The sequence below is a fragment of the Phalacrocorax aristotelis genome, chromosome 6, assembly GCF_949628215.1.
Source record: "Phalacrocorax aristotelis chromosome 6, bGulAri2.1, whole genome shotgun sequence".
Classification (NCBI taxonomy): Eukaryota; Metazoa; Chordata; class Aves; order Suliformes; family Phalacrocoracidae; genus Phalacrocorax; species Phalacrocorax aristotelis.
Genome location: NC_134281.1, coordinates 33,625,581 through 33,643,492, shown reverse-complemented (window position 1 = coordinate 33,643,492; position 17,912 = coordinate 33,625,581). Strand labels below are relative to the sequence as shown.

Here is a 17,912-nt window from a genome sequence, read left to right as displayed (position 1 = left end):
TTGTTTTTTTAGAGTCCCTGTCCCTACAAGCAATAATGCAGGGTTAACCTGGTCAAGGAACCATCTTCTGTTGAAATATTTCCTCTGAGAAATGGTTGTTGTGGGAAAATGGCAAAATTGCAGGCAATTGCATGGGCTGTGTCTTCTAAGGTTTCTCTGAGAACTTTTCTTCAGGAACTGAGGAAATCTTGGTCTTCAGGGTGTAGTTTTCTTTGAAGGAAGGTAACCTAGCTGTTTTCAGGCATTTTGTGGAAATCTCAGCTTTACATCATGTGTACAGCAGGGTTAAAGAGGGCCTTGCATTTAAGTGAGAACCTGTAGGTCCTCTGGCACTCTGATTGGAAAGCTTGCTTGCAGGGTGGTATCAAGGAGGCATCAAGCGAACCTTTTCTTCACCTGTCCATTGAAAGACCCTTGCTGAACACCAAATGGCATGTCAAAGTGGACTTTTAAGAGCTGAACGTCCATTTCCCACCAAAATGTCCTCTGGACATGAGGACCTTTTGGTCAGAGACCTGCCTTTGGATCTCAGTGACTTTAGCACTTGCCCATAGAAATCCTGGCTTCATTTGGTCCTCATCCAACCTAGAATCCTGGTTTTATAGCCCAGTTTTCTGCCTTGCACCACTGACAAGGAAAGTCAGGTGCTTACCTTGAAGTTCAGAGGAATGTGTGACTCTCCCAGCTGCAATATTGCAGTTCCTTTTTTGTCTTTATGATCTTTATTCCAGCAAAGCTAAAAAGATTGAGTGACTTGCCTGAAAACCAGCAGGGAGCCATGAGCTCCCAAACCCTGAGCTAGCATTCTGTTGACCCAACTGTTGCTTCTCAATACAATGCATGGCCAAACCTCTATCTGGTGTAGCACAAATCTCCTGTATTACGGGCTGTGAACCCAACCCAAAGCAATGGATGCTTTTGACAAAAAGATATTTTCCAGAGGGTCCAAATAGCTAATTTTTGGGATCCACCTTCCCAGGAATACTTTGTTGCATGCTTTTCCATGACGCTACCGCTGCTGACCTTTCTGCTCTGGCAAGGGGGAGTCGCTGGGAAGCACATAGGCAGCAATTCTTTGCTGTTACAAAGGCCGGGATTGTTGGCAGCTTGACGCCCCAGAAAGTGTCTAATTGACTTGCATCTCTCTAGCTGGGCTCCAAATGGATTTTCTGCCTCAGGATATCTCGGCATTATAGTGGACCTGTTGTTTTTGCTCCTCGCATGATATTAAAAAGTGCATTGTTGAAGCAGAAAGCGTGAGTCAGAACGGATATGTGGAGGGAGCTGCCTGTCGCCCTGTGAATGAGTGCCAGCGCAGAGGAGCAGAGTGAGACGGGGTCACCTGCCGTCCACAGTTAGGGGCTGAAAAGTTTCTTGGAGCATCCTGAAGAATGAGCTTGGCTTGATGGTGTAGATGACACTACATATTCAGAAATAGACATACGTAAACCTGCCCTTTGCATCTCAAATAGGGAACATTAGCATTAAAATATCTCCTCTAGTAATTTTGCAATATTTGCCCATGCCAGTGCAGGCTTGGTCCCAGGTGCCCTCTGGGATGGGCAGACAGCTTGCTCAGGTGTCTCTGTCACCCTGTCATCTGGCACCATTGCCTGGGAGTGTCTCACCTGCGTCTTTGTCAAAATGTGCTTGTGCTGCCACTGGTGCCTGCCTTGGGAGGTAATTCCCTGGGGGCAGTGGGCAGCTGGGCCCCGCAATCAGCAAAGCTGCTGGAGGTGCTTAGGCAGGCGTAAGAGGATTCGGTGACACCGCTGATTAGTGTTGAGGGCCTCATTACGGTACTGGTAATTGAAGGTCTCCCAAGGTTTTAACAGACTGAGAATTATCTGCGCTCAGAGCCTGCTCTTGGCTGCACAGGACGGTGCTTTCTGCAAGGTAGGCAGTGTCCTCCCTGGAGCAGCCCGGCACTGGGGATCGTGGCCTGTGCCCTCCAGACCCTGGGGAGGGGACCCATGGCGGGTGGCAGCCATGGTGCTCAGAGAGAGATGGGGAAGGCCTGGGGAGAAGGAGAGGGGAGGCTGTGTTACTGCGGGTGTGTTTGTGGTGCTGCTGTTTGAATATGCTGCTGCTGGTAATTGCATTAGCCTGGTGAGGCTCTGGGGCTAATTTTATTACCTTGGTGTCTGTGGTTATTGTGTTACAAGAGACAGCAGTGTGAAAGGGCAAAGCTGGGTGGGGAAGGGATGATGCAGTAGCTCCCTTCCACTCCGTCTCCAAGGAATCATAGGGGACACATTGCTTTTGGTGACTTTTGCCTGTCCCAGGCCGATGGCAACTGGTACAGCAGACAGGCGAGGTTGGTTCAGTCTGCTGACTAGCCTTGAGAAACCCGATTTCTAGTCCCTGCTCTACCACTGACTTCCTGTTTGGCCCTGAGCATGTCACCTCATGTCCGTGTGTCTTCCCTTGGAGACAAGCAGGGAGGGGAATGGGCATTTTGGTTCCTGGGACACTCAGCCTGGTAGCCCCTGTTGAACCTCACTAGCCATATGAAGGGCGTCCCAGCTTTAACACCAGCACCCCATGGGCAGTGGGTTTTCTCTGGGACTTTGTGGCTCTGAAGCAGTGTGTCAGGAGGGAGATGCCTCTGCAGCTGTAGGGTTATGAGGGCTGCAGCCTTTTTATTTGCAGATACTGTTGCCACACGCACAACCATAGGATGCCTCTGCCTTTAAACAGAGGTGGGATGGGGAACTGATGGTATTCTCAGTCACGTCTGGAGTTTTTCTGGTTCAAACCATTGTGCAGGGTATAGGGACCATAGTTAATCTCTAGATTTCATTGTTCTGGGGCAGGGTGGGATAAGATTATTCCGTTTTAGGCCTTCACGTGTTTAGGGTCTGGCTCCAGAGCCCAGCATCTCAAAAGCCTTGATGAAGTAGTGCTGGGAGGTCTTTGAGATACTCTTCCAACACACTGCTGAAATATTAGCTTCAGTAATTAGCTTGGAAAGCTAATGGGGAGGTGAGTGAGTCAGAGACCCAAACACAACATTAGTATCTCTGTTGGCTTGAATCAGTGCTGCTTTGTTGGGAGTCCCCCTGTGACTGATGCCCCTCAGCGTGTGGCTGCTGGATGGCAGTTGGCAGCACTGAGTCCCATGGCAATGGGTTTCCTTCCTAAAATAACAGTCATAATGTCTTCTTCTTTTACAAAACAAGGAGGGGAAATAAAAAGCATTCAGTAATTTGAAGGAGTGACTTTGCGCTGTTTCTAGTAGAAATTGAGGGGCTGCCTCTGTATGGTCCTGCAGTACTTCTTAGGAGAGACTGAGCTGGTTCCTGGAGTCTGTCATAGACTGATTTGGGTACAGGGGCTAGAGCCTCTCCATATTCCGAAACCCATGGTGGTCCCCTAAATGAATTACCCGACACTTGCTTTGCCTGAGGAAAAGGCCTGGAGGGGTTTCCTTGTTGTTGCTCAGTGTGTGTATGTGTTCTGCAGCACTAAGCACTTGCTAACCCAGATCTGCTAAAAATCAATAAAGTAATCCACTTACTCCTTGGGACTGCCAGCCTTTTTAAGGTGCTCAGAGCTGTTTTGTCTTCCCTCTCCCCTTTCTTCTAAGCTGGAAGAAAGAAAAGAGAGATGAGGAAGGGGGAGCTGGCAGAGCTGGACTAAAATCAGACTCTTTGCTCTGGGCAGATCAATAAAAATAATTCCCCACTAAAACTTCATTAGCATGGAATTAAAGCTGCTGAGATCCCATGTGGTCGGTAAGAATTAATGCTACTACTAAATCTCAGCATGGATGGCGCTTAAAACGCAAAGCTGCTTCGTTGCTCACACCTCCCTGCCCCAGTGCTGGCTGGGCTGAGCTGGCCATACAGCTGGCTTTGCTCCTGCTCTGCCCCATAGTTGCTCAGTTGGGGCACAGCCCTCTCATCCAGCCTGAGAGCAAGGGACAAGCCAGGCTGAGATGGCGGCAAGGTGTAACTCAAGCAGGTGGAAGCAAAACTGTTGTGCAAGTGTGGATTTTTCTCACAAAACAGTGGCTCAATTCTGAGTGCTGGTGGGGACTGGCAGTAGATGGTCCTGGTGTGTCTCTGCGGGGAGATGGACAGATGATGGGAAAGGTCTCTGGGTGGGTGCTAGACAGGCAGGCTTCCCATCATGCCAGAACTTTCCCTGACACCAGATCAGAGAAGCATCCCTCTGGCAGGCTGTGCCTGAGGCTGCACGAAGTCTCCTCTTCTGTGGAAGTCTTGGATCTTATTGAGGGGGTGTGTATGAAAATCAATTCTTTTGGGAGCAGATTGTTGATGGTTTTGATTGAAAGATGTTTCTGTCTTATCACAGAGGAATAAAAACTTGTTCTGCTGAGAAATCCGATTTTCTATCCGAAGATTGAAAAAAGCTACCTTGCAGCCAGCTCCCCACAGCACTCTGGGTCTCTGCTTGCAGGACCTTGGGGCATCCCTGCCCCATGCCTGGCTTTTTCCTCCTGCCCCTAACAAGGATCCTCAGTGTGGCTGTTAAAGGACAGCACTGGAGGCAAAGCTAGTGTTATCCTGAAATAGCAAACTTTGCCTACGGGTTAGAAATCCCTGTGGTTGCCAGTGATGCCACTTGGATTAGTGCAGGGTGGAGAGGGTTTTGGAGGGACCTGTAGGTGAGTGTGGGGCAGCACCCACTGAAACAAGAGCTGTGCCTATGGTTCCTGCACCTGGATGTAGGTGTGGACACTTGGAGGAGGGCTGGCTCTTGCTGAGGATGTTTGCTGGGGATGTCCTTGTTGTATGCTGGGGTGGTGGCAGGGGAGGACACAAGCTCAGCTGAACGGGGAGAGGGACAGGACATAGCACCACACAGTTAGATGCTGCTGTGTCATGCTGTCATGCTGGTTATCAGACCCTCTGGTCTCCCTTTCCTGGAGCTCAAAACTTGTGGCCTGTGAGTGGGGCGTGTAAGCATGATGCTCTAGGCTGCCTCTCCTCCTCTGAAACAGTTCTGCAGTCCCATTTATGTTTGTGCAATAAAACAAATGAGATGTGAAAGATGGCCAGATAGAAAATATGAGAGCGATCTCTTCTGTTTGTATTTTGCCTCAGTAGAACCTACTCTGAATGCTGATTTCTCTCTCTCTCTTTTTTTTTTTAATAAGTGAGAAAAACCAGTGCATATATACCTGGGCCACACCTAACAGGCTATGCAGAACACTGATCCTACTGCCTGCAAACCCCCTTGCTCCTGACACCAGCCTGGATACCCATTCATTCTGCTAAGTGGAGATGCACTCCCAAATGTTACGCTCCTGTGCCCAGATAAGCTCAAAGTCCTGGAGCTGCTCTGATGTACCTGCTACCCATAAAGAGCTGTGTGTCCATAGCACGGTATCCTCCTTATATTGCACATTATCAGGTGCTCACAAATGGAAGCAGAGCAGAAATGGGAGGAAGCCAAAACACGTTTTAAAAATAATTTTTAAATCATTAATATGAGGGAAGGGGGAAAAAAAAAACCCTTCCCTTGCTTAAACTCTCTGGCTAGAGAGAAATAGGTATGGCAATGTCTGAGAGTGAAGCAAGAAACAGACCCAACAAGGGTAACCTTTCCTTCTCCTGCACATGCAATACCTTGGGGCTGACAGCCTCTCAGACAGCATCCACCTGAGCGGCAGCTGGACAGCTGGATGCTGTGAACAGCTCTGTGCTGGCATACTGCATGCCTTCCCCTGTAGCATGCTTAGGGGCCAAAGGGCAGCATGGGCCCTTGGGTGACCTGGAGGGGCCAGGGGCCAGCAGGCCTTTGAAGGATGCCAAACATCCTAATCTGCTGTTCTTACCTCTTTTTGCCTCCCTGCTTGCATGCCATGCTTCCCATCCTGCACGTGGGGATGGTTCGTGGTCTCACTGGAAGGGCAGAGCCCCTTGTTAGCCCTGTGGCCCCTTTCTCTGCCACATGGCTAGTGCAGGGTTGCAACCCACCTCCTCTTCCAACATGCATGTAAGTCAGTGCAGACCTTGGTCCCTGCTTGTTTTACAACCTCGGGCAAAATTCCTCCCTCCTCCATTCCTTTGAGGTGACTTCATCCGAGGTCACCCAGATCAGAAACCAGAAACAGTGGGCTGTTCTATTGCCTGCATCCCTGCCTCTCCCCACAATTGCAGCAGTTGGGTAGGGGGCTTGCTGGGCAGGGAACTGGGACTGCACCTCCTCCAGAGTACCAGCCACTAGAGGAGGCAGTGCTGGAGCCTGCCTGTGGCTTTGCCCCAGTCTGGCAACTGGCTGCTTTTTTCTGCTTATTTCTACCTATTTCCTGCAGTACTTAATTGTCAGGGTGGGTGGGCATTAAAGTGAAGCTGTGTATTTGTGTATGGGACTGTCTGTGAAGCCTACTGCATTCTGCTGCCATGGCTGTGAACACTTTACTGACTCTGTGCGGCATGGATTGAGCCCCACGGGCTCTGTCCTGTCCGCACCTCTTCTCATCCCATACAGCTTTAGCAACTGGCTCATGATGCCTTCTTTAAGGTGGTTTGGGTGGGTTTTGGACCCCTTTGGATGGGGTTGGGGAGGGGAGTTGAGCTTCCAGCTCCACCATCCCCTGGAAGGTCCTGGTCCTCCTCAGCCCTGGCTGTGTTTCCTAGGGGAGACTGCAATCCGCAGGGGCCGGATTTTATGCCATGAGCACAGCCGAGGCAAGGCTTGGTGTAGGATGGGAGTGTGGAGCTGCCTGTACTGCACGGCCCTAGCCCCAAAGCGGCTGTGCTGCAGAGCCCTAGCCCCAAAGCGCTGGGATGGTTGCATGTGTGCTCTTGCCCTGTTTGTCAGCCGGTCTGTCCTCAGGGCACCCGCCCTCTGGGCGAGGGCTGGCTCTTTGCCTGTCTGGAAAACACCTCCACATGGCTGGGGCTAGTATAACTAATAAACTGCATCGAATCTTCACCGGTGGAAAAGCAAAGCACCCCCCTCCTTCCCCACAATGCTCCTCCCCTAAACAACTTAACCTTCCCCCCTCCTCCCAATTTCTGATCTATACCAGAGCCGTCATGCATTGATTGGCATCTTATCCGGGCGATTATGCTACCCGGACGGTCTGCCGTGAATTCGCAGGGAGCTGAGACAGCTGAGCACGGGAGCCAGCCTTGAGCAGCGGCGAACAAGAGCATGTCTCATCCTGGCGAGCAGCTGCTGCCGGCATGAAGTGAGGATGAGGCCACTGGAGGAGGCAGCTGCCTCGGCACCCTCTGAGAGCCCCTGCTCCTGCAGAGCCATGTCCCGACCCCAGCGGGCTGCGCCACGCTCCGGCCAGCTTTGAAGTTAGAGGAGGCAGTTGTGTTTAAAAAGGCAAGAGATGAACTGAAGAGTAAACATGTATGGGAATTATCCTCACTTCATTAAGTTTCCTGCGGGTTTTGGCAGTAAGTATTTTACTTGTGTTTGCAATCTGTGCCTTCTGGGTTAGGTGGAAGAACTGATCCCACTGTAGGAGTAGGGGGGGCAGGTAAAGGTAATTTTAAAACATGTTTGACTTAGCTTTTACGTGGCTGAAACCTATGGTGCCTTATGCTTATGACTGAAGCTGTCCTATGATTATATGTGCTGTGAACTTCAGCACAGCCAAACCACGACTCTTTGCTCTGAAGGTTAGTACATGGCATTTTAGATGCATGTATGTGTTTGTGTGTAATGGACTCAATCTATTCATTGAAAGAACAGGATCAAAACAAATAAGTGACTTTCCGATTGCATTTTTATTAAGTTGTTGCAGGAAAAAAATACTTTTAAAACATAAAACAACCCCCAAGAAAATGTGAAGAAGGATCTTTCCTTGCCCAGTGTCTGTGTCCTGCCCTTGTGACACAGATACCACCATAATCGTGTGAAGCTGTGTCAGATTAGCCAAATGAGGCTGCAGAGTGAGACAGCGGTCTGCAAAGGGCTGTGTCTGTGTGGCTGCGAGCTGCAAAACCCCCGCGCATGCCAGCCGTGAGCCAGCCCCAGTTGCAGAAACCAGAACTGCTCCTGGGATGTGGGCTTTGCAATTACTGGGGCTCGCTCATTGTTATTATCTGAAGTTATTCCTCTTGTCCTATCATGGGGAATGTGTAAGGGGAACGGACTGAGGAGCTGTAGGGTGCTCCCCAACTGAGGCAGGGAGCGGGCAGGTTGGCGTGCTTGGCTGCAAGGTGCTGGGAGCACCCGCATGTTGGCTGCTGGCAGAGTATTGATGCAGCACCAGGGAAGTTAAAGAAGTGCATTGTCACTTGTGGACGTGCAAAGTCTTAGTGTCTCTGGAAAACTCCTCAAGTTGTTCCAGGCCCTTCAGTGTGGGTAATGCCTCCAGGACTCTCTCTGGAAGCCCTCAGGCTGTATGCATCAATCTGTTATTTCTCTGCTAGAGAAGATGTTTGTGCAGACATTGGGTTGCACATGGAATGTTCCCGCTATGTGTATGTTTTTTTCCTTCCTTCTTGCACCAGATGCTCACCTTTGGTAATTATTCAATTTCAGAAAAGTCATTGGTATTGCATCAAGTTATCCCCAAGTTTCACAAGTGCTTGACTTTCCGAAATACCTTTTTTAGGCAGTTTCTGCAGAGAAGAGATTACTTGTTGGAAGAATCTGTTGCTCACTGGTGTTTTTAAGGAACAAGCAAAGACAAGCCAAACTCTCTCCTATTGCTGCAATAAGAGTGAAACAATGGAAGTGTTATTTGTGTTTAAATTGTTGAGTATTACAAATTTACAAGGAAGCAAAAGAAAAGTGACATTCAAACTGATCTTCATAGGAACCAGGCACAGATCCCTGTAGAGACAGGGGTCAGAGCACTCAGCAGAGCCTGTGGAAGATTTCTAGGAGAGGAAATTGGTGGTAGGAGCAGAGCGGTTTCGGCTCCACTAATAAAAGTAAAGGCACTAGTCTCCAGCCCGCCAGCAGTTCAATACACTGGGACATTAACTTTCATTTAAAAGTATATTTAACTGGTGTTTTAACCTGGTTTTAACTTGGTTTAGAAAAACAGAGCAGTTTTCTGCAGATGAACTTTTGACAGAGATGCAAAAGCATTGGTCAAGTTTTGTTTTGGCTGCTTTAAAATAGTTGCTCTGGGCTGTCCTGTGCGCCCCGGACGCTATAGAACTGCAGGTCACTGCTCACATCTATACTCGCCTCAAAGCTGGAGGGCTTCCATGCTCCCAAGGCAGCTTGAGTCTGGGGGCCTGCAGGTGGTGTGGGGGCTGCCTCTGCCTGGGCTGTTGGGTCTACAGCCAGGAATTTCTGGCTGTTTGAGAAGGTAATTGGTGCTCTGGCCAGACAACTTCAGGGCCCATGAGCTGTGTGAGAGGAGGACACTTGGACTTTGAGAAGGATGAAGCAGGATGGATCACAGTGACCTTCGATGGGGGGTGGCATGGCAGCTTCCCAGTGCCTTGGGATCCTCACCACAAGGCCCATACAGGCAACCTGCATCTCTGGCAGGCCTGCAATATGTTAATTGGCTTTGCTGTGCCCCCATCATTTAAAAATAGCTATGAAACTGTTCCTTGTCCCGCCTGCACTGTCACCATGAAGGGGTACATCGGGATGGTGGAAAAGGACTGTGTCCACACCAGATTATAAGCTTGTTGCATTCATTGTTCTTGCACTGTGTTGCTGGAGCACAAAGTGAAGGTGATGTGGCTGCTCCTGTTCAGCTTGTCTAGCTCTTATTGTATTCAGATTTCCTTTAGCTTTGAAATTCTGGACTTCATTTTGAGTTAACAGCAAAAAAAAAAAGCAAGCATTTGGTTTCTTCTTTTTTCCGTTCAAGTAACTGTTACATATGCTTTAACTTAATTTTATCTGCAATCAGGTTAGAAATAAGGTACAGGTTTTTGATGGTGTGTATAGCTGTCACTTTGATCTTAAATGTCTGAATAACATAATTGAATTTGAGAATGTACATACATACACGAATTGCTAATAAGCACATCATTTGTGATGAGAAAAGGACAGACTCTGAAGTTACAGATGAGTTTGTAGAGTAGCAGGGAAAGTGTTCAGATAAGTCACCCTCACACATCTAAAGCAGGAGATGTAGACTAAGGCAGATGGATTTGCCTTCACAGCCTGGGCTTGTAGGAGCAAGGAAAGGGCTTCAGAATGTGGTTTTATTGTCCAGAAGGATGCATTTCATCTGGAGGCCAGCTCCCAAGGCAAGGAAAGATGCTGTGCTGGCTGTCCTCTCTCTCTGAACACTCTCTGGCACAGTTGGTTGGGGACAAGAACTAACTTGGCTCCTTCACAAAGTCTCTTTTATTAGTACTCATGTAACTTGGCCTGTGGCCACACCACCTCCGGCTGCAATCTTGTCAGCTCTCCCAAGCAAAGCGGGGTTAGGCCAGGTCGTTTGGGGGATAGGGAGAGTTGCAGAGGAAAAGCCAGTCTATGCCTGGCGTGGGGTTGCTGCCCAGCTGTTTGACATCTTTTTGCCTGTGATAGTCCCAGGTTTTGTGACCTGTTCGATGCTTTCTCCCTGGGTGTCACAGCTTGCCATGTTTGTACCTGTAACTATGTACACGAAGACGGAAGAGGGGTCTTTGATGCAGCAAATATGTGAGAAAATCTAGTGACTGGGCAATTCCTGCAGCTAGGGAAATGCAGATTTTAAAATTAATTTATTTATTTTTTTTAAAGTGGGAGACACTTGCCTTCAGTTGCCTAGGGCAGCCACAGACCCTGCAGCCGGTGGGATCCTTTCTGGATCCTGTAGCCTCTCCAGGAGTGTAAAGACCACTGCAGGTATTTGTGCATATTTTTTTCAGATGGATGCTGTGCTGGAGGTCCCATTGGCCAGGTGGGAAATCTGATTACACAATCATGAAAAACTCTTCAAACCTCAAATTCAACAACTTTTGTTTCTTTGGGGATGAGAAACTTTATCCAAATCTTGTGTATTACTGTGGTCATCAGGGGGATGTGATACCTTGTTAGGGTGAGTAAATTTGGCTTGCAGTCCTTATTTTGATTACCTGACAAGCAGTTGCTAAAGGAGTCTTTGGTTGGCAAGATCACCATAGCCATAGAATTACCCTGTAATGCATGGTTCCTGTCGAAGTCATGGCAAATCCTGTGTAGCTTCTGTGGATTTTGTTCCTTCCTTCCCTCCTTCTTAGCTTGGCTTCCTGGAGAGGAAAATATATGGTTACACTGCAGGTGTGTCTTGTCCAAATATCTTTGAACACATTAAGCTATTGCTTCACAGTCCAGTTTTGGTCAAATCAGACTAAGACATCAAAATGGCATCTGATGCTGAGCCTGCACCAAGGCAGGTGTCTTGCCTTGTCTTGTGTGCTTCCAGCCCGCTGTTTCTTGTGGGCTGGATTTTGGGTGGCCTCTGTTTGCAAGGGCAGCACAGGAGCATTATCTGAGAGGAGAGGTAGCAGCTCTTCCCACCACCCAGAGAGCTGGGGGAAACTTTCTTCTGCTTGCTGGCCTCCTGCCCTGTGCACATTCCCATTGCAAAAGCCCCTGCTCACACATGTGCCAGAACACCTCCAAAAATTTTTGCTCCTCTGTGATGTTAGCTGTCAGGGGAAGACTGCATTATTTACTGACTCAGAGTTGAGCAGAAACATGGAAGCACAAAGGTTATTGGACCTTAAAAGCAAGGAAAAAACAATAACCTTTCTGTAGCATATTAGCATGGCAATGTGCCTGTGGAAATTTGCTTGGACAGCTAAAAATATCACCAGAAAGGGAATAGTTTTTCAGTTTATCTTTCATGTATTAAATAAAACCTACTTCTGCAGTCATAGCAGCAAAACTTTGTTTGATTCCAGTTAACATGGGTTCCCTGCTACATAACTGCATCCAATTTCAGGAGTGTTTCTCACAGGTATTTCCTCCTGAAGGTCATCCCCAAGGACAAGCTACCTGCCAAGCTGTACCTCCCACGCACGCCCATGCTCCTCTGGTGAAATCAGCCCTTCTCTGCATGTCTCTTCCCACCTCTTGGTGCTCTTTGATCTGCAGAGGATGAAGTATCTGCAAAGTTTTGCTAGTCGTGTCAGGCAGTGTAACTTGCATGTTTAATCATCCATGCCAATGAAATGAACCCTTTCTGTGTATATCTGAGGCCTCAGAAGCACAAGCATGTTTTTCATTATTTGAAGGCTTTGTTCCAGCTTTTGATTCACCCTATCATTAAAAACAAAACTGTGAAGGTTGAAAGTATCATCATCTCTAGGCTTGCCAGGGATCTGCAGGTCTCAGGAGGTAGGATTGCTTTAGGCCTTAGTTGAAGAAAGACCCCAGTGTTTACCACTGATACTTTTCCTTTCAAGGCTTTGCTAGGTGTTAGAGCTGAAGGGACATTAACCAAAACAAACTTGCAGCTCATGGAGGTTGTATAGTCAATGTATGTAGGGCTTGGATGTTTCTGGTCTCCGTGCATTCTCATTCCACTTTCTACTCAAATGTAATTGCTGGCTCTGGGGTTTCCTGCTATTATCTAGGTGAAAATCAGGACAGCTTTATTGTTTTCAGCCTGGATGCTTCTCTTCCTACTGCCTTTGCCAAGTCATTTGGGGTCCCTTGCCTACTCTTGCAGGTGATCCTTTCTTCCACACCTCCCCAGCTTTACCTGTGAAGTCCTCACAGCACAGAGGTATCCAAGCTGGATTTATTGAGCTAGCATTGGTCCTGGACCAGTTTAGCCATGTTAGCCCAGACCAGGCTGTTTAGCATTGGTGTGGTAGACCTGGAGCTTTGTGCTCTGCAGGTGCGCCTGTCGGACGCCTACGCATCTGCTGTGATGTAGACAGTGATCATCTGTTCCTGATTTTGTGAGGCTATTCCTGAAAGTTTCCCATCCCTGGACTAGGATTTTCTTAAGGTGGTGATGAAACACAGGTGGAAGTGGAGTATCAAAGCTTTGTGTCCTTGCTCGGCTTCAGTGGCTGGTGGGTGAATGTAATGCTGTTGCTTATGTCCTCAAGGGCACCGTTTTCAAAACATAGAGAACTGAGTGGTTCTTAGGGTCTTCCCTCATTATTTTTTCTAATGTAAGTAGAATTTTCTATGCTGAAATAAGATATGATCTTTATTCTGAATGCTAAAGCAATAGGATGGATGTTGTGTTTCAGTACACACTTCCAACCTGTGGCTACTCTCGGCAGTAAGTGACATGATAAATTTGCAGAGGCAGTTTGAAACAGAGAAGCACCCAGAAGCAAGTTTCTTTTTAAACTTTGCTTCCTACAAAGAGAAGGCTGGAGCGTGTGCGTTTCTGTACAAGAGAGGTTGTGAAGTGTTGATTGAGGTACAGGGTTCTCTGGACACTGCATATTTGCAGTGGAGACATTGGAGAATCCAGACAAGGCAGTTCCCTCCTGCCCTCTCTTCCCCTTCTCCTCTAAGAGAGAAACAAATACAATATCAGGCTTCCCTGAACCTCTCTTCAGGAAACTCCCTGTCCAATTATTAATGTGGAGGAGGGAGACTGGTTAAACACCCCTGGTTTTGGGTCAAAAATAAGCTGGTCTTGAATCTGAAGTAGGTGGTTACAAGCAGTAGCAAGCCCTGATGCTTGATGTAGGGTCTTAGCCAGTCTTCCCAGCAGACGTGGGGGACCTGGCCAGTCTGGGAGCTGCATTCGGCACTTGCAGGCAGGGGCTGTGCCAGCCACAGAACCCTCACTGCCCGACGCAGGGCTGCCCTTGGCTCTGTGGGGCCCCGCCGCAGCTGGCTGAATCCCCAGCACCGCTTGTCACCTTGCATTACCTGACGGACAGACTCCAGGCCTGCTCTGGCCTGTGTAAATGTCACCTGTGCCGAATGCCACTGGAGAGGCGGAGGCGGCCGATTGTGGCTGGCACGCAGGACTGAGTCCTGTCTCCTATTCCCCCCCCCACTCTGTCCCAGAGTTGATTCCCCACTGCAGAGCAGCTCCTTGCTCGTCCCGCTCTGCTGCCATGCTGATGTTTCTGTTTGTCCCCCAAATGATAGGTGAAAATACCTCAAGGAAAGCTATGCCATCCCTGCAAGCCCACGGCCTTTCGGGTTGCTTTCTGTTGGGAGATGCATGACACTGTTTTCAACCAAAATTAATCAGACTTGCAACCTCTGCTGTTTGTACTGTCCAAGCCAGTCTGGCTCCTTTAGACTGAAACAACTTTGAAGGTACTCAACTAAGGGAATAAGTAACCCCGATGTCAAGCATGCTTTGGCAAGGCTTTTCCTGCACACCTTCTGCCAGCCGTGCAAATCATTCCTTGCATAAAATGATAGTCTGGTAGCAGCCACATCTTAAATCCGTCTTGGAGCACTCCAGCCTGAAAATGAGAAGCTTAGAGTAGTATTTCCCCAGGTGCAGGAGGGTGCATTTCTGCTCCCTTGTGGACTGACTTGGCAAACTTATCCCAGGGAAGGATTGGAAGCTAAAGTTTGGACCACCATACAGGAGTGCTTTGCTTTGATTTTTGTTTTGTTTTGTTTTGTTTCTGCTTTTTTTTTTAAATGCAGTTTGTATTACAGTTTATATACAGACAGATAAAATTGCTCATTGGTAGATGGAAAGTTAACACTGATGGTTTTGTCCAACTTGGCAGGACAGTGTGGTCAGGCACTGTGGAAACAAGCATGTTAACTCTGGTTTGTGTCATCAGGCCCTGGCAGAGCCTGGCTTTACACTTGTGTGCTCTCCAGTAGATATTTTTATTTATCCATCCATCTCCACCAGCAAACACTCCTTCATGCATTCTTGCTTCCTCTTTGGTGTCTCATTGCTGGGGTAAGAGAGGTAGGCACAAGCCCTCCAGGCTTCTTGGCTTCAACCTTTGATCCCATCCTGGGGGCTAGGGGATTCCCCTGGCTGTAGCCCTTTAACAGTCACCGCTTGGCAAGGACACAAGCACACAATGGGGCTTGCCCTGGCCAGCAGCCTCCTTGGGTGAAAGCCTTGCTTTGGGTCCTCATGAAACTTAGAGCCTTTCTAATGGAGAAACTTAGTGGTAACAGTGTTTCTGTAAGGTCTGGTGTAAATGCAAACAGTAAAATAACTCTTCTGATAGTCTTTTTTTATTGGTTTACATCTTCTGCATGATACTTTCAAAATATGCCATTTTCTGTGTTAATGGAAAAGGATGAAGAATCATTCCTTTCCTTAGCCATCCTGGTGAGATAGATTCCTGCCCAATCTCCCCGTCAGTGGCTTATTTTCCAAGCTGAAGGACCCTCAAAGGCAATGTTGTTTCTCTAGTTGTTTAGAGAGGCATAAAACCAATTTCTTTATAAGTTTGTGCTACAGATACTGGGGAGGACTGCATACTATGGTATCAGACCACTCGCAGGTGATGAAAAATGCATTTGCTTTTCTCTGAAGCCAATAACGGCACAAGTCAGGATGCTCCTTTTAAGACCCAGGAAACAACTGAGGTACCTCTGTGATCTGAGTGCCAGGCCAGGAAAACAGCACATCTCCTACCCACTGCTAAAGGTTCTCTTGGCTGCTGTCTCTGGGGTGAAAGGCTTTTCTGCTTGGAAGCCACTACAAGGTAGGGATTTTGCTGTCTACTAACAGAAAGCAGGCTGCATGTCTCCTTGATGGTGGCAGGGGAATGTGGGGTGACTCTCTCCAGCAGCAGGCAGGAGCCCTGGCTCTGCCTCTAGACTGCCTCACTGCCTCCAAGGCTTCTGCTGTTGTCATTGAGCTGGCTTCCTCTTGCTGCACATCGCTTTCCCACTGGGAGAATTGATCCAAAAAGCCAAAGCAAGAATTGACAAAGACCTTTTCTCCCCCTCCCTCTGCAGAATTAAGTCTGAAGTGGGTTGATAACGGTGGATCGAGTCCTCCTTGACTCTGACAAATGTCTTTAATGTTATTCAGCAAGCTGACCTTTTCCTGTCTTTATTGTGCATCTTCCCTTTGAATCAGATTTGATTGTTACTTCAGGTAAAATAACAAACACTGTCACGTAAATAACTTTGCAATAATGTTAAAAGGAGGAAAAAACCAAACAAACAAAACACCAAAGTGCTGCCTTACTTGCAAATGCAATGGGAACAAGCATCCTCTGTGCCAGCCATGGAAAACCAGCAATATGACCTTCCCACACAACATCTTTGCCTTGCTACTCCAGGGAATGATCTCCTGCTTTGAAAAACCAACAGAGAAACAATGGTTCATTGAAATGTTAACGACAGCTAATGCTAACTGGGGTTGGTAAATCCTAGGGGAGGGAGAAAAGGTCATATAAATCCTTAAAATACAGCTAGATACATAACCCATTGGGACTAGTGGGCATTTGGTGCCCAGACACCCTCTGAGTATTTGAGACTGGCCTTATAAAAGACAGAATTTAGGCCTTGGGTGAGGTGTCCAGCCTCAGAGACTGCCCTGAAGTGGCAATGGTCGAAGTTATATTACTTTTCTATGCCACCCCTTCCCCAGTGGGGTTTAGGGGAAGATTGATCTCATGGGGCTACCGTGAGGCTCAGTTTGGCAATGTGTGCTGGAGCTCTTTAGTGTGGAAGCCGGAAACCCTCTTTCTTTATGGCTGTGAGACTGTCTGCCCAGGCACGTCTGTGTGGCCACAGTCTCTGCTCTGTCTAATACTAAGTGAGGAAAAGTAATGGACAAAATATTTTGTGGGTGCCTTGCCCTGTCATCTGTGTTGTTAGCATGTCATGGGCAGTTTCTGTCCTGCATTGCTCCAGATCCTCCTGAAGATGCTGGCATCAAGTTTTGAGAGCTGGAGGAACATGTGAAATAGCACGGTAGAGAGGTAAGTGGGTGGGAAGGGGAAGAGCTGAACCATGTGAAGAAGAAGAGAAGCCTGCTGAGCATGATGCCTAAGCCATCGCGGGGAGCAAAGGTGCTTCATGAGACATGGTGAATATTTAGGGTTTCCAGCCTGGTTGGTGGGGATTTCAGAGTTTCAGATGTGTGCTGTCTCCTGAGCTGGCTTGTACAAAAGAAATGGGACCTCAGGAAATAATTCAGAGAAAACCAGCCTGAGGCAGGCAGGCAGCATACCTTCTTCCAAGTCAGCTGAGGCACTGAAACAGTGAAGGAAGATTTGATTATTATCTTCACAATATGTATTGTTGCTGTAAGTAACTTTATTTCCCATACCTTAAGCAATGTTTTGCTCTTTCCCCTTTTAGCATAAGGCATGTTTGCTGGTTGGCTTTGAGCCTTGGCCAGCATCTAAGCTGCTATAACCGAGGCTGGGCAACTGATCGCTGTACAGCCAGCCTCACTTACAGTGATTTAATATTTCTGCTTCTCTCTGTAGATTCCCCTGTTCACACCAGCTCCACATCTGTGAGCCCGTCGTCAAGCCTTTCCACAGGAAATTCAGCAGACGGGCACCTCAACTACCTCGAGGCCCCTGCGAACGCCTCCCGGGCGCTGCCGTCCCCCATGAACGCGATCAGGTCTCCAGTGAATGCATTAGGCTCGCCGTACAGAGTCATTGCATCCTCCATCAGCCCACACCCTGTTGCTCTGTCCTCAGCCCCGGGCATGAATTTTGTGACACATGCCAGTCCACAGGTAGGCAGATGTGCACACTTGCTTCGCTACAATTCATGGTGTTCAGACTGGGTAAGGTCCCAAAACTTGAGGGAGTGGGTTGGCTGGTGGGGAGTCCAGTGTGTTTTGGCCACCTAGGGACATCAGCTGTAAAGAACAATTTCCAGCATGTGAATCTTTCTGCATAAATCCCACTGGCACAGACACAGAGAAGACACCTGTATATATTTTAAAACACCCTGCACAATAAGGGGAGACAGCTAATTCCCAGGTCTGTTCTCACCATGGATGCAGTCCAGTTCCCCTCCACTGCATCTATTGCAGTGTGTATAATTACCGTACGTGGAAATAATAAGGGTAGCCAAGGGCTGCATTCCCTTTCTTCCTGCAAAAGGATATCTTCTTTGTTTCATTATTTGGAAAGGAGTCA

The 17,912-nt window shown here is 48.1% G+C and overlaps 1 protein-coding gene across 3 annotated transcripts in view; it reads left to right on the top strand.

The window, feature by feature from the left end:
• Nucleotides 1-17,912, top strand: part of RXRG (retinoid X receptor gamma) — a 39,319-nt gene that overhangs the window by 10,105 nt on the left and 11,302 nt on the right. For 2 of the 3 annotated variants that reach the window (XM_075097002.1, XM_075097004.1), the window contains exon 2: nucleotides 17,244-17,503. In XM_075097002.1, the coding sequence (XP_074953103.1) occupies nucleotides 17,244-17,503 (260 nt within the window). Of the gene's footprint in view, nucleotides 1-7,321; nucleotides 7,386-17,243; nucleotides 17,504-17,912 lie in introns of those variants that run through there. The other variant, XM_075097003.1, reaches the window with a different exon arrangement.